The following is a 24919-nucleotide window of genomic DNA, read 5'->3' as shown; positions in this document are numbered from 1 at the left end:
AATGATGCGTACACTACTACATCCCACGGGATGGGGCTCGTTCACATCACATCCATATCCATTCACTAGCTAGCTATTCGCCACTCATATGAAGGGGGTCCTAATTATGAATGGCGTGATCTACACACACCCAGTCCGGTCACCGCTCACCGGTGCCGGCAGCCGACTGCCGAAGGAGGATACGACATAAGATTCCCCAGAACCAGAAGCAAAGAGGAATACAAGTTCAACAAGACCCGCAAAAAAAAAAAAAAGTATGTGGACCTAATGAAAAAACTAAAAAATATAAGAAAGAAAAAGAGTTGAGGCCCACTGGCCCACTCATGTCACATGTGCCCAGTTTGCCGACGATAGCCTGTGACAGTGAGAACTCTCCTAACTCCTGAGGTTAGGAGTAATTGCAATCTAGGATTACTAATATCATCTCTAACCTGTCATTTTAAACCCTACAATGTTGATAAAAAATGATTCATTTCTGGAAATGCTTCCGGATACATTCAGAGAAAGATTCAAGTTACATGTACATGTACTAGGCAGGTCCCAATCAAATAGTCACTGCTAAGATCTCTTTATGTTCAACGAATCAATTCAGCTATCACTTTCCTTTAATTTAACCTCGAGAAAGTAACTTGAATATTAGGAGCAGCAGCATCACAACATCGTCTCTTCAGAGACATCCAATGCAATAACATCGGAAGATCATCCATCCATCTCTAGTTACTGAGTGATCGGTGCAAGACTTCCTAATTCCCAAAACTTACCAGTGGGAAAACATTTTATACTATCAGCAGACAGCACCTGATCATTACTGAGGCAACGATTTTCTAGTGAAGTTCCATCCATGCATAGACTTGGGGTCAATATATAGTATATGGTTCATGTTTTTTGCATTATAAAGCTCGAATTTGGCCACCATATCCATAATGCTTCAGAAGATCTTCGTCTTGCCGCCAATTCTCTTTCACCTTAACTTCAATCTGCTTGATCAGCCAACAGATTACCATGGAGTTACAATGCAAAAACTAATTTACACAGGCTTTTTGCTACTCAAAAACCATAGCATCCCTAAATCACTTTCAACATCTTACAGAGCAACTAAGAAAGAGGATGGTTTCAATGTTCTGTAACAGAACATCCTCATCTGCACGTTCTAATAGGGAGGGACATAATATGCTCCACAGACCTTATCCCCATAAAAATTGAGTAAATAAATAAATATAAATGATTTTAACACCCATCTATATTAAAATGAAAGACAAGAAGTCGGAGATCATGGACTAGGCCAAAAGAAAAGGAAGAAGAAAACTATGGTTTAGTTGTAAAATAAACTCCAAGGTAACATTAACATTAGCTGCAACAATAAATCTATACAAGTATAATTTGACAAAAGAATAAAATATGAAAAAGAAATTGAAAAGGAAAAAACTAACTAGAGCAACATCCTTCTGAACACTAAACCGATGTTGCCAGACTTGGAGTAGAATAGATGGTTGCCCTCTTTAGACTGAGGCTCAGTAATAATTCCAGGTTTTATAAAGCCTGGATTTTCAATATTCTAAATAACCATTTGAATCACTAGGGAATTGAATGGTTCTCTGAAAACTGGACGATTTTATTGTTCAGTTTTCAAAGAACTCCCCAGGTCAACATCGCGAATTAGTTCAAAAATGTTATCATAAAGACCCGAGTGTTCTCTTTGTTAGTCAAGGCACAGAACACTATGCCACAAACCTGTTTGTGTGTAAAAATGCTTCCACAAATTATGTATGTTAAACATCTATAAAATATATTTTGATGCATCCAGAAAAGAGAATGGGTTCTGTGCATCTGGTTGCATAGCAAGAAATTGTATGGGTGAAGTTTTAGACATACTATCTCTTCAGGTTGGTTCTTGTTTGATTTTGAAATAATAGAAGGCCATGATGGCTACAAAGTTCAAACACCACAGGATTGAGGTCGAGGGAGATTCGAAGGTCGTGATGCAATGCCTCAAGGAGAAGATAGAAGTGCCTTGGAAAGTTTGTTGATTGATCGAGGACTGCAAATGTTGTTAGAAATGAATGTTTAAGGGTTATTTGTGCCCATACTTTCAGGGAAGTGAACTGAGCGGCTAATTGGTTAGCTAACGTTGGTAGATTGCATAAAATTATTAGTCAAAATTATGAAGTGGTCAATAAGTTATACAACTTTATGTGATTTCTAGGGATGTGCTACCCCCCCCGGGATGCTGTGTAGCCTTTCTCCATTCTACCAAAAAATCATCTATGCTTGTTTTTTGAAAGATAAGATAAAATTTTCAAAATAGTACCACAGCTCCCTAGCCACACTGAGATTAGCTAGGACAGCAGATCAGGTTACAGACTCCAAAGAGATTGGGATCTTAACAACTCAGGCACATTCAGGTTTTTGAACTCAGATTTTACAGAGATCCAGGAAATCAGTTTACTAACTGCACATTGTACTAGGTCATCTATGCTTTTTTCTGTTGTAAAAGTATAGAAAAAGTGATCTGTTACAAGTTGAAGGGGCAAACTGAAAAGGACTTGGGTGGAAGTAATAAGAAATTATTTAAGCACCCATAATTTAATGATGGATATGGCACTGAACAGAACAGAATGGCAAAACAGGATTCATGTAGCTGACCCCATATAGTTGGGACAAGGCTTAGATGATGATGATAACTTTTTTTTTTTTGTTATTAAAATGCAATGAGGTGACTTGAACACAGCCCACACACATGACAACAAAGACCTTAACCATTGGACTACAAGTTAAGCACATGTCAAAATCACAAAATTTTATTTATATTCAAGTGTGTCGTCACCTGTCAACCCAGCGGTCAGACCATTTGATCCAACCAAAACAGTTCTATGTCCAGTCAGAATATAATTGTAGCATAAAATAAATTTCAAAAAAGCAAAACTGAAAAACAAAAAAGAAAAAAATCCAGATAAAGAAATGCACACTTAGGAGGTATTTACCATATGATATTGTTTCTCAAAATAAAAACAATATGACTTTGCTGATGTTGCAGCTGTACAGTACTTGTTTTGGAAAACAATATCATACATATTAGTAATTCCCCCCTCCCTAAGATCTCTGAAATGTAACTCAAAAACCAAGACAATAAGGGGAAAAAAATAGGGGCCAAAGATATAAACACATTCAAGTAAAATTGACCAAGGTAGTTTTTTGTACAGGTACTTGACTACTTATTATGTAGATATCATGACTATAGACAAAGAGTTTCACCTCAAGGTAGACTTTTTTTTGCAAGAAGTCCTCAATATCTAGTCTTGCAGAAGTTGCCAATAACTTTAATGCTTTCCCTTCCTGCACTTAGCAAGAGAAGCAATGTAAGATGGAATAAGACGTAAATGAGTTCCAATGCCACAATGCACTATTGTTTATCAAACACAAAATCTTTGGACTGGTGATCATAGCTCAACATATCGTGGTTTACACAAAGTATAAGGATAACAAGACAACCAATACTCTAAACAATCTAACGAGTATATAGGAGAAACAATGAAAATTAACAGTTTCTATCTCTATCAGGCTAGTATAACTGTCATGGAAATTCTAGTGGCCTTCCTAAAATCATGTCAGCTATTCCTCTAACTATTCTTTTTTAAGTTTATAAATAGGTACTACTTCATTACTTGGTGCGGGGAGAAAGATCCAATTAACCCAACCAGCATCTAGTGCCTTTCATTAATTTCCCAGATAAATGATGGCTTCATCCACGAACGCTAAATTGACATTTCAAACTCATTATAGGAATTATCACCTAATTTTTTGGATTGAAAAATTAGGATTTGTCATAGACAGGACAAGGCTTTGTTGAGACAACTCCAGAATTGAAAGATCCTCCTCTGTTCAAATTCTCCATGAGATCAACTAAGATTTACCACTTCAAAATAAAAGAATAAGATGAGCAACCAGTTGTCATCCTTTCCATACATCATCTCAGATATAAGAGCATACTCCCCATGGTTCTTCCTGTCCCTTTGGTACAGATCAGATGAAAAACAATCTCCTTCTCTAAAGCACATCAGTAGAGTTGAGCTTTGTGCAAATAAAAGAATTATCCACTTTCAAAGGCTACAGATTCATGTTACTTTTTTTTCTTTCTTTCCTTCCTTTTTTTTTTTTTGAGAAAAGCTATGTATTATATTCATAACTACATGTGGGGATGGGAGCAGGAACCCATTCTTTCTTGATATATGTGGTTAAAAGAAGACAACTCAAGACTCTGGAGCTACAGCAATGAAAAGAGGAAATATAAATGGCTGACCAAGGACAGAAGTTTGATGCACATGGATAAAGAGAAGTGCTAATTCTTTTGCAGATGGATTAGCTAGATAAGGGGTGAATAGGAATTCTATTTTTTGGGCTCAATTGTAATTGCTGTTGTATTTTGGGTGACAGTTGTGGGGAGTCAAGATATTTTAGCTCCCCTTCTATGTATTCCTTTTCTTAATCATCTAACGAAATCTCTGTTATTGATAAAAAACAATAAAATAATGAAATTTTTATCTGAACAAAGGAGTGAAGAATAAAGCTGATAGAAATCATAAAATTATGCAATAAATAGTGAGAAATATCCCCAGTGCACCATCTGGTTTTACTATCAACTTTAAACTCTAGAATCTCTTTTCATTCCCTCTTATAGAATGTGGAGCCCAAAACATACTTAGGTGAAAGAACTTATCAAAAAAAAAAAAAAAAAGCATACTTGGGTGAAAGAATCTCCTCAAGATGACAGACTGGGTGAAGTGCGCTAAAAGACTTCAAGACAACAATTAATTCATTTAGGCCATTTTCTTTTATTAGTGCATCTCATACATATCAGAACAGAAATGCTGGAAAAGAAACTATCCAATATCTTAGTGAACAATATATCATTATAATGTAATTTGTTGGTTAGCTGGTAGTCTGAATTGTTTGGTGATACCAATCAAGTAGAAATAGTTAAAGCTAATAAAAGATCCTAGTTTGCCAAAGTTGATATTTCTAAAAGTATATGCATAAGAAAATCTGACTTACCACAGAAAATTCGGATAAGTAGCAGAATAGCCATTTGCCAAAAGAAAGAGCTATAAAAAAACTATACTAGGATCTATATACCTTCCCAATGAGGATGATCTTTTGTGAATTCTTCTCGACAACAATTTCAACTTGAATAAAGTCCTTTGAGGTTGGCCTAGCTTTATAATTAACCACATTAACCTGAATAAATGAAGAGAAAGAGACTCACCTTCAGTATTACTTCTAATTTTCATATCATCTTGTTCTAAGGGGCACTCCATGGAAGAGACCTGTGCTTCACAGGTATTTTGAGTTTATGGGAAAATATGGATATACCTGACATGCATAAGGAACCTCATTTTGATATTGCATAAATATTTTCTCTCTAACAATTTCAGCTACAAAGAATCTTTCCGGGTGCTCACTGGCAATGTCCTGAAAATACATGGTAACAAAGGAATAACGATTCCTGAGGCAATCCCCAAAATAAAGTATAAATTCTACATGCAAGGGAAAAAAATCCCAAATTACAATTCATAATGTTATAATATGATAAAAAGTGTGGAAGTCTGATAAAATCGACTTGGCCTAATAATCAAACTCTAAGACATGTGCTGGGCATTTTTTACTCCCAACAAGAATGTGGTGTTAGTATTCAGAAAGCCTTACCTTGGAAAATTTTGAGAAATGAGAAAAGATGCATGGCTAATCATTTGACATGATTCTACCAATGCCCAGGACAACATGACACAGCTGTAGTTAGAAGATCTGTTTTGGATTCTCAAAGCCTATAACAATTATTTTTTTTTGTTTGATAAGCCAAGGACTGTTTCCTTTAATTATAAAGAAGCTTAGCTCTTTTTTACTTGTATAATTTTTTTTTTTCATTTGTTTGCACATAAGATAGGGATATTTCTCCTTTCTCATGTTGAGCATTAGTCAAAGATATAAATAAATATATATATATATATATATAAAACTACAAATTTATAGCATTATCGAAAAAAAACTTATAACCATGAAATTAATAATTATATCTGAGAACTTTAAGTTGACACCATGAAAACTGAACCCCTCCTCCCCTAAACAAGACTCAAAAGGCCTTTGCTGTGGTCTGAATTTCAAGTGATCAATTAAAAAAATGAAGAGCTGAACGTCAAATGTCTATAAAATTCTCTTGTTAACACTATTTAAATTTCAAAAAGATTCTGATATTTCAGATCTATAAATAATAAAATGTATACTACCTGTTTAAATAGAGAATGAATAAGAAAGATAAAGAAAAGCTACATAATAGTTAGGAGCAGAAAAAAAAGAAAGATATAGAAAGATTTCTTCTTCTTGTTGGAATTTAGAACTTTTTTGCAATATTTTTGGAATCCCAAAATCAATCCAAAAGTTCTGTTGCTATCCAGGTTGAGATTGACTTCCCTGCTAGGAGTCCTTTGAGGTCTTGTGGATTTAAAAGTAGAAAATTACTGCTTAAAGCCAACTGAGTTTTATTTGAATTTTGAGATTATAGACAATGTCCTTCATGTTTGGATATGTCATCAGAAGAAAAAAAAGTCATTTCATTTAAGAAATGAGTCAAATAACTAAGCTGGAAGAATGTAAAGTTAGATGCTCTAGAGAAGAATGGGTGTTTACATACCTTCGGATAGTAAGCAGGTCCAAGGGGAAGTTTTGATAGTATCCATTCCTTGACATCATCAACTCCATGACCATATTTGGCACTCACAGGAATGACTTCATCAACATCAGTAAATTTCTCATACCACTGTAATGAAGATGCAATTAGCTATTAATAACCACCAAAAGTACTTGAAGAAAAATAGAGGAAAAGGAAGTTTACACATTGACCAAGGAGACTAAAGGCATTATGCCAGCAGTGTATGGGAATGGGATCATACTTTTATCTGATTGTCTGAACAAGCATCAAGCTTACATAGTTAGACCAACAATCATTAATATACTCCAGGATTTCATCTCAACAAAGGTTCATGACAGAATGGATGCTTTCAAAGATGAAACTTCACTGTTCATGTCAGTTTTTTTGGTCATCCACTTACCAGAGTTTTCAGGTTCGACTTTGGCCATTTCAGAAGTCAGTAGTCAGAAGTTGAAAATAGTAAACCAGTCCACAACAGGATAGGAATTATAAAGGAAAAAAAAAATATTAACTAAGAAGAAAGAAAAGAATACAACCAGTGATAAGGCATCACCCAAATGGAACAAAACAACTGAGACCCAAAAAACAACTAACAGAGTGAAGCAAGGTCATTTGAATAATGAAACTTAACCGTTCACATGAGGAATGGATTGTTTTTGGGCCATCCACCTTGCTGGAGTTTAGAAGTTTCAACTTTGACCATTGTAGTGGTCATTCAGAGTCAGTCATCTTCAAATTTGTGGTGTGTATAACAAATAACATGTGTATTTTTTGTATATGCATCTTAAATTCTGATCATTGCAGACCTTGCATACAGGGCTCATCTCATCCTCTATTTCTCTTTCAATCACTAATACAATCACCTTCCTTGTCAAAAAAAAAAAAAAAAAAAACAAAACAAAAAGAACAAAAAATAAAAAACAGAGAAACAACCAGATAGTAACCTCAAGTCTTTTTGCAATTTCTCCAGGCTTAATAAGGTCTTTCTTATTCAGCACAAGCAAAGTAGGTAACTTATCTTTAAGACTCCCCACTCCTTCTTCCAACACTTCATCAATCTAGAAGCAGAAAAAGAAAATCAATTTAGAAAAGGAAAATCAGAACTCTGAAAAGAACTTCTCAAAAAAAGCATACCTTTTGAGGCACCTTACATGCATCAACAACAACCAGGACACAGTCTGCGTTAATAGCTGCATTGCGGACATTTCTCATCATCATAGAATCCAATTTGTGCATTTTCTTCTCAATAACACCAGGTGTATCATAGAGTATCATCTGCAAACTAAGACATAACTCAATGAATAATTTTACATGATGGGCTTGGTGCCATCATGTGGTGCTAGTAAAACAAATAACCCTGTGACACCCACCACCATAGATTTTAAATCCTAGCTCAGCCACATGCATATACATATGCATATATGAACACAAACCCTAGTGAGTGATACTCATGCTTACAGGCATGAGGAACAGGACTATAACTCTTTTTTTCCTTTTTTGATAATGCTAAAACGATGCTCAAATTCTTAGCTGCATTAAGCCAAGTATTTATTCTCAATACCTTATATATATATATATATATGGTTTGCTAAAATCACCATCTTTTATAAGTAAACATGCAGTAAAGAATGCATTGCTAGTGTCAATGCAGTATTTAGTGTCAGTACTGATATCATATTATGTCAACACAGGCATGCCAAGCATGTAGTGGTATGCCAAATTGCAAAAAAGAGATTAGTTGGACATCCTTAAATAAACCATGTACACCCAACCAAGAACATAGTAAACCTATAAGATTGTTTTTAATTTCCTCTATGCTTGAAACTTTATGGTCAAAGATTCAACGATTTCTTTCCTTCCAAATTAGCCAAAAGATAGCAGCTAGGAGGGTATTCCACAAAAGTTTACCTCTCCTGTTCAGACCCCTAGCTGCCCAGCCTTGCAAAAGCTGAATAACAGATTCTCGGAAGCAAAAAAGAATACCGAAGCAGGATGGTGCCATTGTCCACAGCTGCTGAGTCTGAGAGAAGTTGCAATGGCTGAAAAGGTGGTTTATGGATTCTGGAGCAGCATTGCATAGAGAGCAAAAGAGATCTCGGCAGAGGCAAACCTCTTCTTAATAACCTGTCTATTGTTAGGGATCTTCCATGGGCCGCTGTCCAAACCAAAAAAACCACTTTTGAGGGAATATGGGAGCACCAAATTTTGTCCCATGGGAAACCAAGAATCTGACTATCTTGCTGTAAGGAGAGAGAGCCGTAGAAAGATCCGATTGAGAACTCACTAGAATATTCAAAGGACCAGACTCTTTCATCCTCCAAATGAGGGTTAGGATTGAAGTTTTTAAGATGGTTCAACAATTCATCCATAGGGTCCACTTCCCAGTCATTTAGATTCCCGCTAAAAGTTGGGCCCCAAATAAATTCCTCATTAACCTGATTGAAATAATCTTCCACCACAGCATCTATATCATAGGCAATATCAAAAAAGGGAAGGAAATCTTTCTCTCAGAGTGAGGTATTTTCAGGATCTTTTGTTTTCTTAATTTTTTGACAAGTTAAAACCTCATAAATAGAACAAATACAAATCCAATGGTTAAACAGCTATACAGAACAAAGTTAAATTTCCCCACAAATTTGAACTCAGCACGTCAGATAGCCTAGAATGGATCCCAAAGGCTTTTCGGTTCCTTTAATTCCAGATGCTCACTATGATAATGGGACCATTCCCAAAAGGATCCAACCTATTATTAGACAGGCCCTGGCACCAACCAATAAGGAGCTCCATGGCTTGGGCATGATCAAAGAACCCCGCATGAGAAGAAAAAGTAGCTCCAAACCCCCAAGCACAGGCACAATGCACTGGAAAACGGTTAATCATTTTCAGCTTGCAAGGCACAACAAGCACTCGGAGAAAATGCATTCTTCTGTTAATGAAATCGTTAACTCTGAGGATCATATGAAGTGCACTCTCCTTGGATGGAGCATTTGAACCCCATAGCAGCCTCTTCTTGAGGTAGAGTAGCCATTAACAATACTAAAAAGGAACAACATAAGAGACCTATTTGTCCTATAAATGCGCTAGTTTGACTTGGAACTTGTGAAAAAGTTACACTCAATTTGAAGATATTAATATATGCCAATTACAAGCCAAATCCTAGATTCCTTTTCCCAATCCATCATCATCATCATCCAAGCTTTATCCCAATTGTTATGTTTTAAAGTAGTTAAACACTCTAGCAAGGTAAGCAAACAAGAAAGGTTCTGGAAGTATGCATTGTACCTGATACTCAGGGCCAGAACAAATACCAAGGATCCGATGCCTTGTAGTTTGAGGTTTGTGGGTAACAATTGAGAGCTTTTGACCTATCATTTGGTTTGAGAGTGTACTCTTCCCAACATTTGGCTTGCCTAGTACAGCAACATATCCTGCATTTATATCATCCAAATTAAGATAACCATCGAGGAGGTTTCACCACAATATTGTAAAAGCATTAAATTCCATAATGTGTTATGTGTCAGAGAGATGCAACAAATGCTCTATAACAAACTACGTTCATTTGGTTTAAAGATCATCCCTCCATCCTCTATTCCTTTTAATTCTTCCTTCTATGTTGAATTTTTTACTTAACAAAGCTTACATCCAAAGAAATTAATACACAAGACACTAGGTATAACCGTATAAGAAAAACAGTGAATTGGTGCAAGTAAAAGACTCTAAGGAGAAAGGGAAAAGCCAAAGAAAGCATGGCCCTTTTAATTTTCTTAAGATTCATTAAACATCAAACTGATATATGCAAAAATGCATATTTCTTATTCTTTTAAAAGGACAAAATTAAAGGAGAAACTACATAGAAGAACATTAAAAGAAAGAAAGGCTAACCACTTCGATGGTTTGGATTGGCCTCGAAGTCGAGCTCTTCCATCTCGTACTCGTCAAGCAAGGCCGAGTTCCTGTCTGGCTTTTCACTTAAAGAAAGGAAAGAAAGATCGTCAAAAGAACTCATTCTTGCTCGGCTCTCCTCTTCTTCTCTTTCATTTCCGCCACTTAGGAGCTGTTTCTCCAACACAAACTCTCGACTCCGGACCTGAAACAGGGATTCTCGAAATGGAAATCTCGTATATCGCGGGAAAGGTGTCTTGTTGGGGGTAAAATGAGAAGAGAAGAGAGGAATTCTCTCTCCATGAAGAGATGCAGAGAAGTTGAGAGCGAGTTCCATTGGAGAGCGCGAAAGATAGCTCATATCGTTTCTTATCATTTATCTGGTCGAATTTTAATAAACTTTCTCTCAATTTTATTAGAAAAAAAAATAAGGGAAAATTCACTTTATTACCTTAAACTTTCTCTCAATTTTAATAAAGTTTGGGTAGCATGCACCATAACTTTAAAATTGGTTTCTGTCATTAAGCGGATAATAGTTATGTCTTGAAAGGGAAAATCTATGATTTCATATCATATCAAATGAGATGGACCAATCAACATTCAACTTTTTGTTTCGATGAATATGGATTATCCCAAGTAACCAGTTTCAAAAACAACTATTTAAATCACATTTAAAAAAAATGCCACCCTCCCCCTTCTCTCTTTATCTCCAAATTCCAACCCCATGCCCTGCGTTTATGACAACCCAAGAAGCAATCGAGTCCCGCTAGAGAGAGAGACAATCTTTATTGCCGATGGAAAATGGCTTCCCCAATGCACATATCTGTGGCCAATTGCTGAGGTGAAGTAACTGAATTGTAGTTGATGGAGGGTGATTTGACCCGACCCCTTGAGACAATGACACATGGACATGACTCAACACAAGTAATGACTCAGCACAACAGCCTCACCGCGACTAAGTAACGAGCCCACAGAACAGCTCGCCATAGGGTGAGCTCGCTATGGCGCGAGCTCGAGGACCCCCGATGTACTAAAAGGGAATACTCCAAGAAAAGTCTACCCCAGTTCGTGAGCTAGGATAACTAGCTCGCCCCAATACTTAGGCAGAAAAACTGCCTCAAGGGCCACTTCAAGAGGAATCACCTCGCAATACCCTCAGGAGCTCGCTACAAGGTAGCTCGCGACAGGATAGCTCGCTACAGGGCAGCTCGCTACTAAGCGACGCGATGTTTTCAGGAAGCTTCTATCTGACAAGACCGTACCCGTCAGACTGCGCCGCGTCTCCTGATCGACGGCGCAGTCCTTGCCAGCCCGACAAGTCTGTGCCCACGTCTCTTGACAGGTGGTGGTGTGTCTGTCCTTCCGGGACGTGTCACTCATCCGATTGGGTAGTACACTGCAACGGTTACCTGCGCAGCCCTGGCAGATAACGGCTGCGACAGAGGTCCAGTGGCAGTTACATCCGATTTGACAAGAACGCTCATATATAAGAGCCCCCTAGTTGAAGGGAAGGGCACTATCGAATATCTGATATCTCATCTTGAACTTACTCGAACTTTCTCTCGAGCTAACTCAGTGATCTAGTACAACCCACACTCTTAGCCTTCTTTGCACTCTTTACTATTTTCTCCAACGTTCTAACTGAAGCATCGGAGTATTCCCACCAGGCAAGTCCCCTGGGAATCCTTCATCGTCTTCTTCTCAGGTACTGTCCGCCGCCAGAGAGGAGCCAGTCAGCTGCCAGCTAGGAGTGCCCGGATTGCGCAGTATCATTTGGCGCCGTCTGTGGGAAACGCTTCAAAAAAAGCCTTCCTCTAAGTTTCTACATTTTCCTTTCGAGAACTTAGCATTCATGGCCTCGTCCAGCAACGCCGAGCGTGGTGCCAACTAGAACGCTTCTGGAGAGCAACCCCAGCTTTCCATTGTCTGTATCGGACAGTTCACCATTCCCCTCTCTGTGGACGGGATCCCCAGCCTGAACTTGCCTCTCACAGTGGCACCCGTGAACGCTCCACTCCCTTCCACAGTTGGAGCGACCTTTGCTGAACCTTCGGTTGTGCCCCCAATAACCAACCAGAATCAGTTGGAAGACTTAGTGTAGTGAATGCGAGCCATGCAAGATCAAATGCAGCAATTTCAGCAGTTCCAACTCTACCAGCAACAGTGTTGCATCAGGTCTCTCAGTACCAGTATCAGCAGCAGTTCCCTTCCTTGCCTCAGGCCCAGCAGCCACTCCCTCCTAGGCACCCGGCCTCGAAGCAGACCAACCCCTCCCACCGGAGCGAACGACCTCGCCGGGGAGAAGCCTCTCAGGCCCAGGATCTCTCCAAGAGCCAAGCCTCTTCCCATGGTAGAAAGGAAAGGCCAGTCACCCCCGCCTCGCAACCTATGGGCAGGTCGGGAGCCTTCCAGCCAGCCAAGCCCATATCGCCCCAGCACTCGCAGTTCGAGCTCCCACTCGCAGAAAATCCGTTTGAGGTCCTAGCTGCAGACACCAGGTAGGGCTCTTCGGTCCAGAGCTACCACCAGTAGTCCGAGCCCATTGAGCTCGGTAACACAGAAGCAAGCAGCACCAACGCTGAGCCGGCAAAGCAGCAGCAAAGACGCCAATGAGCTCGTCGAACTGCTACCCATGTCTCGTCCGAGCTCAAAGGTAAAGAGGAGGTGAGCTCAGGTGAAGTAAAAGCTACTCCTCTCCTCTCAGTTCCTTCCCCACTGTCTCCAGAACTTCTTGCTATCCCCATGCCAAGAGACTTCAAGCTCCCTCCACTAAACAAGTATGATGGATCATTCGATCTGAATGATCATGTGGATGCCTTTCAGTCCCAGATGCACCTGGCAAGGGCCAGTGAATCCTGCATGTGTGTGGCCTTCTCTACCACCTTCAAAGGGGTAGCCCGCACATGGTACCGAAACTTCGCGCTCGGTTCGATAAGAAGTTGGGCACAGTTCGTGCAATTTTTCACCTCCCACTTTGTCACCAGCAAGAGGTGCCCAAGGACTCAAGAAAGCCTCCTCTGCATAGTTCAAAAGGAAGGGGAGTCAATTCGGAGTTACGTCAAGCGGTTTAATGACGCTTGTCTACAGATACCCGATCTGGACCCGCAGTTCGCCTCACCGTAGCCAAGCGAGGTATTACCCACAAAGAGTTCAAGTGTAAAGTGGTCGTCAATCAGCCCAAGACCGTGACCGAGTTCCTCAAGCTCGCAGATTGGTTCATAGGGATGGAGGAAGAGATCAACCAGAAGGGCGAGCAAGCCCTTGAGAAAAGAAAGAGGGAACCAGAGCCCCCAACTCAGGGCAACAACAAGAAGAAGAATGACCAAGCTCGGGGGGCAAAGCCAAATCAGCCTTTCCAAGCTCCAGCAGCAGAAAGGGACTACACGCCCCTCAACGCAAAACGGGCCGAGATTGTCATGGCGATCAAGGGCGCCCCGTATGTGAAGTGGCCACCTCGGCTGAAGGCGGACCCTAATGTTAGAAATAAAAATTTGTATTGTAGATTTCATAAAGACCACGGTCACAGCACCGAGAACAGTAAAAACCTCCGCGATGAGATAGAGGAGCTCATCCGTTGCAGGTATCTGAGAAATTTTGTACCAAATAATAATAGTAATAATAAAGCAGGTCGGCAGGGGGAGCAGAGTAGAGATGCTCCCGAGTCCAGCAGGCAGGCAGAGCAGTCGCAGAAGCAGCCCCCTGAAGAGAGACCAGTTCGGGGGACCATCCACGTGATAGTCGGAGGATCGATTGTAGCGAGTTGCACCTCAGCCGCAGCTCGGACATCAGCTCGTGAGGCTGCCAGGGAGGAATAGAACCCCCCGAAGTGGCCAAGGACGGAAGACCCAATCTTCTTCACAGAAGATGACGCATGCGGGGTCCACTACCCCCATGATGGCGCGCTCGTCATAAAGATGAAGATCAATGACTTTGAAGTCAGGCGCGTCCTCGTCGACTCAGACAGCTCAGCAGACATCCTCTTCAAAGCAACCTTCGATCAACTTCAACTCCAAGAGAGCGACTTGAAGCCCGCGAACACTCCCCTGGTAGGCTTCAGTGGAGAGGAAGTCAGGCCCCTGGGAAGTATCACAGTACCTGTGGATGTCGGCACTTGGCCTAGCATAGTGAGGCTCAGCCACGATTTCTTAGTGGTCGCAACCCCCTCCCCGTATAACGCAATAGTAGGTCAGCCGATTACCCATGCCTTACGGGCTGTGGTGTCCACTTACTACTTGGCCATGAAGTTCCCCACGGACTTCGGAATCGGGATAGCGCAAGGTGACCAGCTTGAGTCTCGCAAATGCTACGTCGCTGCCCTTAAAGGGAAAGCCAAGGTGGTCGACGACCTCGAGCTGGACCAACCTACAGAGCAAAGCGAGGAGCGAGCTGCGCCCACAGAAGAGACCGTCTCCATCCCAGCCTCGACGGAGAACCCAGTCCGAACACTCCAGATCGGTGTTTCCATTGAGGAGCCTCTGCGATCTAAATTGGTACACTTTTTACTTGAAAATTTATATGTTTTTGCATGGCCCGCAGCAGAAATGCCCGGCATAAACCCTAGTATTATAACTCATAAGCTTAATACTGATCCTGTAGTTAGGCCCGTTAGACAAAAGAAATGCAACCTAGCCCCAGAGTGATGGAGGGCAGTCAATGAGGAGGTCGGGAAGCTCCTTGCAGCCGATTTTATCAGGGAAGTCCATTACCCGAGCTGGGTGGCCAACCCCGTTCTGGTGAAAAAGGCTAACGGTAAATGGCGCATGTGCGTCGGCTACACCGACCTGAACCGAGCTTGCCCAAAAAACTGCTTCCCACTTCCCAGGATTGACCGTCTGGTGGACACGACCTCCAGGCATGAGTTGCTGAGCTTTCTAGATGCCTACTCGGGCTACAACCAGATCAGGATGGACCTGACAGATGAAGAAAAGACTGCCTTCATAACCGAGCTTGGCCTGTACTGCTACAAGGTCATGCCCTTTGGGCTAAAAAATGCCGGGGCAACCTTTCAAAGACTTGTAAATAAGTTGTTTGAGCCATTGATTGGCCAAAAAATAGAGTGTTATGTAGACGACATGGTCGTCAAAACCTAGTTTTCATGCGACTTAATACAAGACTTGCATTTAGTTTTTGAAATTCTGCGTAGATTTAATATGAAGTTGAATCCGAATAAGTGTCTTTGGTGTCACCTCGGGCAAATTCCTGGGATACATTGTTAACCGATGCGGCATTGAAGCCAACCCGGACAAAATAAAGGCCATCCTAGACATGAGACCACCCCAAAAAATGAAGGAGGTTTAGAGGCTGAATGGTCGAATAGCCGCTCTGAGCCGCTTCGTGTCCAAGTCGGCAGACCGTTGCCTACCTTTCTTTAAGGCAATTAAAAGTAAAGGGTTTGAATGGACCCAAGATTGCCAGCTCGCGTTCGACGAACTCAAAAAGTACCTCGCTAGCATACCGGTTTTAACCCGGCTCGAGCAGGGCGACGTTTTAGAGCTGTACCTCTCAGCAAGTGATGAAGTGGTCAGCTCGGTACTAATAAAAGAGGTAGATCGGGTCCAATGACCTATCTACTATGTTAGTAAAGTGTTGCAGGGAGTAGAGACGAGATATCCAGAGATAGAGAAGTTGGCCTACGCACTGGTTATTGCAGCCTGAAAGCTCCGTCCGTACTTCCAAGCTCATACTGTTGTCGTCCTCACCAACAAACCTCTGAGGCAAGTTCTGCTCAAACCCGAGGTCTCTGGTCGACTGACGAAGTGGGCCGTTGAGCTCAGCGAGTACAACCTCCAATACAAGCCGCGAACTGCTATCAAGGCCCAAGCCTTAGCAGACTTTGTCGCGAAATGCACTTTCAGCTCCGAAGTTCCCAGGTCGGTTGAGCACGAGGCCCCCAGTTCGGGCGAGCTCGAAGCTCCCAGGCCGGTTGAGTCTGAGCACCGTGAGGTAGCAGCCAGTGCAGCATCTCTCCTAGTGAGGCCAAGCGCGAACTGGGATGAGGAGCCCTGGATCCTTCACGTAGATGGCTCCTTGAACCAGTAGGGCAGCGGAGTCGGAATCGTTCTGTACGGCCCAAGTGGCACAAACTTGGAGTATGCACTACGCTTCGAGTTCGTGGCATCCAACAATGAAGCGGAGTACGAAGCATTGATAGCCGGGCTGGCTCTAGCCAAAGAAGTGAAATCCAAGCATATCGTCATCTGCAGCGAATCCCAGCTCGTGGTCAATCAAGTCACAGGCGAATACGAAGCTCACGAACCAACTATGATTGCCTACTTAGCTAAAGTAAGAGAGGCTCTGCTTAACTTCAATCACACTTCATCAGGCAAATCCCGAGGTCAGAGAACGCTGAGGCCGACGCCCTGTCCCGGTTAGCCAGCACCAGTGATAATACCATGAGAACCGTGTACATAGAGAACCTGCCTCGGCCTAGCATTCTCGGGGGGCAGAGGAGGTCGCTCCTGTCGTGCAAGCAGAGCCAAGCTGGATCGATCCGCTTGCGAGCTTCCTACTACACGGGACCCTCCCTACAAACCGCAATGCCGCCAAAAAGGTAGAGTGTCAGATGGCCAAATACGTCATGATAGATGAACGGCTGTACCAAAGATCCTACACGCTCCCCTACCTGCGTTGCTTGCGACCTTCTGAAGCTGAGCTTGTGCTCCGCGACACTCATGAGGGCCTGTGCGGCGGACACTTGCGGGGTAGAGCCCTCGCCCAAAAAGCGCTACGACAGGGGTACTACTGGCCAACAATGTAAGCAAATGTTATTAAGCTCGTCAGAAAGTGTGACAAGTGCTAGAAGCACGCCAATATCCATCATTAGCCCGCTGCTGACCTCAAGTACCTCACCAGCCCATGGCCTTTCGCACAATGGGGCATCGATATACTCAGACCGTTTCCACCAGCGATAGGCCAGAGGAAGTTCCTAGTGGTAGCAGTGGATTATTTCACCAAGTGAGTAGAAGTTGAACCTCTCGTGACGATCACAACTCGAAACGTCCAGAACTTCTTTTGGAAGAACATAGTGTGCCGCTTCGGATTACCTCGGGTACTGATTTCTGATAACGGTAAGCAGTTCAAGGACATTAAATTCCAGAACTGGTGCCAAGACATGGGGATCCGACAGAACTTCACTTCAGTTGCACACCCTCAAGCAAACGGTCAAGCAGAAGTCACGAATAGATCTATCCTATGTCGACTGAAGGCACGGTTAGACCGAGCTAAAGGACTATGGGAAGACGAGCTACCCAATGTCCTATGGACTTACCGAACCATAGAGAAGACCGCCATAGAAGAGACCCCCTTCAACCTCACCTACAGCACCGAAGCGGTCATCCCAGCTGAGATCGAGGTTCCCTCGCTACGACCAGAAGCGTATGATGAGAAGGCAAATGAAGACGAGCTACGTACCAACCTCGACCTACTCAACGAAGTAAGGGACCTCGCATATATCAAGACCGCAACTTACCAGCAAAGAGTAGCTCAGTACTATAACGCTAGGGTCAAGAAGCAGAACCTTCGCGTCGGCGACCTAGTCCTTCGTAAAGTTATGGTACCTGAGCCCGGCGTTGGCAAGCTCGGACCGAATTGGGAAGGACCCTACTGAGTGAAACGGGTGCTCGGGGAAGGAACATACGAGCTCAAAACCCTTGAAGGGAAACAAATACCTCGGGCATGAAATATTGTCAACTTAAGGCAGTATTACCTGTAACTACTGAGTAGACCATGAGTCACTCTCAGAGCCTAAGGGCCAAAAATGTCGAGCTAACAAAGACCTCGGTGCGACAAGACCTAGTCGCCTCTATGGCATGGGCAAACTACTGAGTAGACCACGAGTCACTCTCAGAGCCTAAGGGCCAAAATGCCGAGCTAACACGACCTCGGTGCAATGAAACCCAGTCGCCTCCATGGCATGGGCGAACTCCAAGAGTGGACTATAAGTCACTCCCTCAACCTAAGGGCTAAAACACCGAGCTAACTAAGACCTTGGCATGATGGAAGACTTAGCCGCTTCACCGGTAAAGGCAAAGTATTAAGTATCAGAGGCGCAAGCAGCTTGGGTCTGAACCCTATGAAGCATAGCTCGCCTTAGTATATTGGCTGAACCTGACAAGGAACAACCTACGAACATACAGTTCGGGCATACATGGTAATTACTTCGGGGTATACTATAAAAATACCTCAAGCATTAAGGGATAGCTCGGGGTAACAACTACCGAAAAATCCTACTTCGGGTATGTAGCTCTAACAGCCCGAGTGATGAAACCGCTTCGGCAGAAAATAAAGAGCACACCATACTTAGCAGAAAAAGAAAATTTTCATTACTAATTCATAAATAAAAACCAGGCTTAACAGCCTGGAGAGAGTTCAACAAAAGTAAATAGGGCACAACCGCCCAAGAAAGAGATTTTGAAAACTGGGTTCTGACACCCGGGAACCACTAGAATTCAGTCAGAAGAAAAAAAAATAGAAGAGCCGCCAGCCTCAAGGGTCCACCTCCTCCACCTCATCATCATCCTCCAGGGAGTCAGGCTCCTCCTCCGCCTGGTCCGCCGTCTCAGGATCCAGGGCCTTCATCGTTATACCGTCGAGGTTGAGCTCAGAGAACTTCTTTCGGACCAACCAGCGACAGAGCTTGAATCTGGAGCGGTACGAGCTCGAGCCATACTCCACTTGGAGGTCGTGATACTCCTGGGAGTCCTCGAAGTCCCAAACCGCTTTAGCCCGCTCGGCCTCCACCATGGCGTCGAAGTTCAGAGTTCGGTCCTGAAGAGTGGACTCCATGTCTCGAACCTACTGGCGAAGAAGCTCCCTCTCCGCCACCACCCTCGACGACTCCTCCCAGTAGCGAGCGCTCTCCTCAGATAGTCGGGCGATCTGCGCCTCCTGGTCCCGGACGAGTAGTTCTTGGGCCTCGCTCCCCTTTTGAGCCTAAAGGACTTCACCTCGGGCCCGGTTGAGCTCGCCCTAGAGCTTCTACACGGTTGACCTCTGATTACGAGCATTGTTGGAGTGGATGTTGGTCTAGAGGGCCATGGCGTAGATGGCGGAGTTCACCTGCCAACAGGAGACTAAGGTCAAAAAAAAAAAAGAAAGAAGGAAGAGAAAGGACACTTACCACCATGCAGTGGGCGGAGGCAAACCTGGCGAGCTCCTTGGGGTCCATCTCTCCCCAACTAGTAACCTCCTCGTGGCAGATCGCCCTTCGGCTCTTTCGTGCAGCCACGATGTAGTCATTAACACCCTCCCAGTTCTCGGTAGGGAACTGCGGGAAGGGGAAGGATCGGGATGGCCCAGACGTAGGAAACTGCCCTTGTGCCAGGAGCTCGGGCCCTTCTGCACCAGGTTAGCAAACTCCCTCGAATGGGACAAGTGGAACCTCAGGTGGTGGAGAAGCGAAGACCAGGTTAGCAGACTCGAACTCAGCACCCCCAGAAGTGGAGGCTTGGTCAGGACGCGACCTCTTCGCCTTACGCTTCTGGTTGCTGGAAAGAAGGCGGCGTGCGTCAACACCAGACATGATGGCTTTCAAAAAAACCACAAGGTATTAGTCCAGTAAAAAAAAATTTAGAAGGCACTACGCAACCTAGCCAGGTTCAGACTGGCCTGTGCAAGCTTCTCCTCGGTCAAGTAGTCTGACCAATGGAAGCCAACTGCTGCCCAGGACTGCAGCGTTTTCCGAACTTTGGGGTCCAACTCAACCCCTGAATCCTGGATAGTAGCCCTCTAGTGAGTTGGGAAGGGCCACCCTTCGGGGTTGCAAACAACAAAATAGTTTCACTTCCAGGCCAGGATCCTGTTCAGCAGCTCGTATAAGAGCTTGATGCAGAGGCTGGTGGAGAGGATATCAAGATTGAGGGGAAGACAGTACTCATAAAACAGGGAAATAGTCCCAACTACATTTCGAATGGAGTTGGGGTGAAGCTAGTCAATGGTGATGTTGAAATGGTTCAAAACTCCACTATCAGAGGATGCAAAGGAAGGCGCAGGACAGCCTCGAGCTGTTCCTGAAAGATCACTATCTCATTGGGACCATGCTCCCAGGGAAAGTTACCGGAAGGGAGACTGTAGATGAAGTCTCCGGGAAGGTTAAAATGAAGAACTAAAGATCTAAGTCTCTCCATCGATATACAGGATGGACCGAAGCTGTCGGGCTCCCTGCCCCGAGAAGTGGAAGCCGTCTAGCCGGAGACCTCCCGAACCTCCGGAACCTGCCCCCAAGCTCTGACTGAGCTCGAGGGGGCGTTATCTTGGTTACCGTCCCGGGAATAGACGTGGTACGAATATCCAGACATATTGACAAGATGATAAGACTCACCAGAAAAGAAGAGACGGTGTGAACGGGAAAAGAGCTCGGGCAGCTAGATGGAGATGCGACCTCAGAATCCGAAGACAAGGCAAGTTAGCGTAAAAGAAAGTCAGGCCTGGGGCCCCCCTATTTATAGCCATTGTGCCCTCAAATCAACAGCTCAGATTGAGATAGATCTGACGGTCCGCAGTCAAGCTGACCGCACGTCTTCTGAAACTGAAATGTGACTGGCTGCACGTCTTCCATGATTGAGGTAATGACGACTGCGCGACCTCCGGAGTTAAGAGCCGCTTTGGCATGTTTCTCGGCATAAAAAATTCAGAAATCCCCTGACTTCTGCGCGCACACTTAATGCGAATAGTCAATCAAGTTTGAATTTCGGTCAAATCCACCCGTCACACTTCATGAACTCCTCACGCTAAGGTAACACTCTTAGCCCGAGGAGTGGGGGGCAATTGATGGAGAGTGATTTGACCCGACCCCTTGAGACAGTGACACGTGGACATGACTCAGCACAAGTAATGGCTCAACACAACAGCCTCACAATGACTAAGTAATGAGCCCGCAGAACAGCTCGCCATAGGGTGAGCTCGCTATGGCGCGAGCTCGAGGACCCCCGATGTACTAAAAGGGAATACTCCTAGACAAGACTACCCCAGCTCACGAGATAGGATAACCAGCTCGCCCCAATACTTAGGCAGAAAAACTGCCTCAAGGGCCACTTCAAGAGGAATCACCTCGCAATACCCTCAGGAGCTTGCGATAGGATAGCTCGCTACAGGGCAGCTCACTACTAAGCGACGCGATGTTTTCAGGAAGCTTCTATCTGACAAGACCGTACCCGTCAGACTGCACCACGTCTCCTGACTGACGGTGCAGTCCCTTCCAGCCTGACAAGTCTGTGCCCATGTCTCTTGACAAGTGGTGGCGTGTCTGTCCTTCCGAGATGTGTCACTCATCCAATTAGGTAGTACACTGCAACGGTTACCTGCGCAGCCCTGGCAGATAACGGCTGTGACAGAGGTTCAGTGGCGGTTACGCCCAATTTGACAAGAACGCTCATATATAAGAGCCCCCTAGTTGAAGGGAAGGGCACTCTCGAATATCTGATATCTCATCTTGAACTTACTCGAACTAACTCGGTGATCTAGCACGACCTACACTCTTAGCCTTCTTTGCACTCTTTACTGTTTTTTCCAACGTTCTAACTTAAACATCAGAGTATTCCCACCAGGCAAGTTCCCCGGGAATCCTTCATCGTCTTCTTCTCAGGTATTGTCTGCTGCCAGCGAGGAGCCAATCAGCTGCCAGCTAAGAATGCCCGGATTGCACAACATCATTAGCCATGGAGATTGAGTTAGTTTTTGATTCATTAATCTGTATTTTTTTTGGAGGGGTGAATTCATGAGGGTAAGATCAGTTTCTATTCACGTTATTATAACTGCTAATTCGTATAATATAGTACCGTACTGGTAAAAATGGTCTTCCTTGGTAGAGCTCCAACTCCAACATATCAAATCGTAACAAAACAAAATATCAAAATCTCTCTAGTTGGTAACAAATTCAGAAATATCTTCTTTGTTAGCATTCAGTTCTGAAAATACAACTCAATTACTAGTTCCCTATATGTTCTTATTTTCAACTTCTCAAAGCATTTTTCTCACTTACTATGCCTTGTGTTTGTTGATTTTTGGTTTACAGACTACAGTTATGCCACTAGGAGAGGAGGAACTCCATTTGGTAGCCATGTTATTTAGGAAGAATGATAAACAATATCTATGTTTTGGGGGTTTTAATGTTGCACCAGTGCTTTACGATTCTTGTCTTGTCATGCTAAATCTTAAATGTCTTGGCATGGTATTTGATCTTGATGAAACACAATGCGATCATTTGAGGATCGAATTGATGCCTTACAGCGGAAAATAAATATGACAAGATTATTTTGAAACAGTATGCATAAAATGATTAGGTTGTTGACAATGAAAAGGTGATTAAAATTCAATCTGAGATTGTTCTGACAACCATCAACCAATTGCCCGTCCACTTATAAGGTTACAGGAGAGGAACATTATTTTGACTCGCATAAATCCTGGGGTATGTATTCACCAAACCCAAATCCTTATATCAAATCCATAACCCAATTATAGATTTACAATTTCAAAAAGGAGAAGTTCGACCACAAGAGGGAACTCGAACGAGATAAGAATGGGTAACAAGGATTTGGTTAATGGATAGGTTAAAGAGTGTTTTAAATTTTAATTAATATATAAAAAAATAATTATCAGTTATTTAAATAAATTCGGTAACTTCTATATACGTGGCAGTAATAGAGGTTTTAGATATGGTATGGTTTTCCATATCATAGTCGGACCCCTGTTGAAAATATTAAAATTACCAAAAAAAGACTATTCATTATCTTTTACCTTAAAACCAAACTAATTATCTTAAACGAAAACAAAGAAATAACTAGACAAGAATATGTTTCAGATCTAAAGGTAGAAGACAATGACTTTATTAGTCTAAAATCTCAAACATCTCAACCGGTTCAGTCTCAAGGTAAAAGACAATGAACAATGTCTTTTTTTTAAGGGTAATTTTGACATTTTTAATAAATAACTGATGGTCCGGACAGGACCAACTTAACATTTCTTGAAAGTTTAGGTACTGTAGTAATACTTCAGGGTACTAACTTGACATTATTCCCAAACTTTAGGGTATTAAAGTAGAATTTTCCCTAATAGTAAACAAATAGACGGAGCAACTCTTGAGTTCATGGCCCTACAGACACAAAGAGAGAGTGTGCAAAGCTCCTAATCTTGGCTATTTTAATGTAAGGTAAACATATGTGAAAAGGTATAAATGCCCTTTAAGTATCATCTAATTTTCTTTATCAATCACCCAAATACCTTTCTCAAAACTAGAATACTATTCATCATCTTTTTCATTCAAGATGTAATAAAGGTATATTTTAGTACGGTTTACAAGAAAATGGTAATGATCGGGCTCCCACAAAAACCAAACCACTCCCCTCACGTCATTTGATTGATTAATTAACAAATTAAATAACCAATTAATGAGAAAAGCAACAGCCATTTGTTCTCTCAGCTCCTCGGATGGCTTCTTCTTGGGCGTCACTCTTTGGTGGATAACAGAATCGAATTTCTTCTCTAGTGCTCACTTTCAAACCTATCTCTCTCTCTCTCAAGGTGACTATCACCTTAATCCAACGACCTCCTTGAGACTATCAGTTCCACCCGTGCGTATAATCAGGATTCAGGGGAGCCATGGCCCCCTGTGTCTTGAAAATCTCCATGTTAGCTATTTAAATCTCACATACATTTAGCTTCAATAAAAAATTCTAACTTTGCCCCTGCATATAACACTGTTGGTATTCAACTTGCAGAAAAGTTGGTTTATTAGATCGCCATGCCATATTCAAGGAAGCTCTCGTTTGGGTCTCGGAGTTGGGGGAAGCTAGGGCTTCGCGGGTGTGGGCCATGCAGGTTAATTTCCCCTGTAATTGATTGGGTTTCTGAGGAATATGAAGGTAGATTAAAGGTTGTAAAGATTGATCATGACTTTGGATGCGGAGAAACGTTGTTTTTGTAAAGGTTAGTCGTGTCAAGTCTTTCGGAGCAAGCTCAATCCTTTTTCTTTCTGTTTTGTTTTGGCGTACAAAGTGGGTCAAAGGTTAGTCATTAGTGATTTAGGCTCAGTTTGAAAGGAGTATAAATACAAATACCATAACAAAGACCCCTGTACTATGAGGTCTGTGACAAAGGCCCCTTTGTACTTTGTTTTGTACAAAGACTCCCCTGTATTATGACGGTAAGACAAAGACTCCCCTGTACTAACCCATCTCTGATTTGTGACTGTGAGAGGAGGAGCCAAACATTCACAAATTTATAAAAGGTTTTGGCTGATTGGCTCATGGCCGTGACTCCAAGTGACGGGCGGTAGTTGGATTGTTGGAAAAATTCTCTAGCTCTCGTCTTCTCCTCACCAATCACCCCTTTACACACTCCATG

At 42.8% G+C, this 24919-nt stretch overlaps 1 protein-coding gene across 2 annotated transcripts; it reads right to left on the bottom strand.

Moving 5' to 3' along the window:
• Window positions 1-454: 454 nt before the first annotated feature.
• Window positions 455-10961, bottom strand: LOC104601825 (GTP-binding protein Era-like protein). Of its 2 annotated transcripts, XM_010265307.3 has the most exons (9): window positions 10583-10961; window positions 9983-10128; window positions 7835-7975; window positions 7645-7758; window positions 6683-6808; window positions 5368-5466; window positions 5131-5232; window positions 3253-3333; window positions 455-977 (listed from the first exon to the last, which is right to left on the bottom strand). In XM_010265307.3, exons 1-9 carry the CDS (start codon window positions 10956-10958, stop codon window positions 891-893), a joined length of 1272 nt encoding a protein of 423 aa, XP_010263609.2. In that variant the 5' UTR covers window positions 10959-10961; the 3' UTR covers window positions 455-890. The 2 variants fall into 2 exon arrangements, with proteins under 2 accessions (XP_010263609.2, XP_088749690.1); XM_088893564.1 differs by lacking the exon at window positions 3253-3333.
• Window positions 10962-24919: the final 13958 nt, after the last annotated feature.

The sequence above is a fragment of the Nelumbo nucifera genome, chromosome 1 (assembly GCF_055504915.1).
Source record: "Nelumbo nucifera cultivar China Antique chromosome 1, China Antique-T2T, whole genome shotgun sequence".
Lineage (NCBI taxonomy): Eukaryota > Viridiplantae > Streptophyta > Magnoliopsida > Proteales > Nelumbonaceae > Nelumbo > Nelumbo nucifera.
The sequence above is the reverse complement of the archived record's forward strand: the minus strand, read 5'-3'. Positions and strand labels throughout refer to the sequence as shown.

Excerpts from the sequence above, each read along its gene's own strand:
- LOC104601825 (XM_010265307.3), bottom strand. The coding sequence starts at position 10,958 with ATGATAAGAAACGATATGAGCTATCTTTCGCGCTCTCCAATGGAACTC. Across the intron at positions 5,467-6,682 it reads GACCTGCTTACTATCCGAAG|GACATTGCCAGTGAGCACCC; the intron begins GTATGTAAACAC and ends ATGTATTTTCAG. Across the intron at positions 5,233-5,367 it reads AGGTTCCTTATGCATGTCAG|GTTAATGTGGTTAATTATAA; the intron begins GTATATCCATAT and ends TCATTTATTCAG.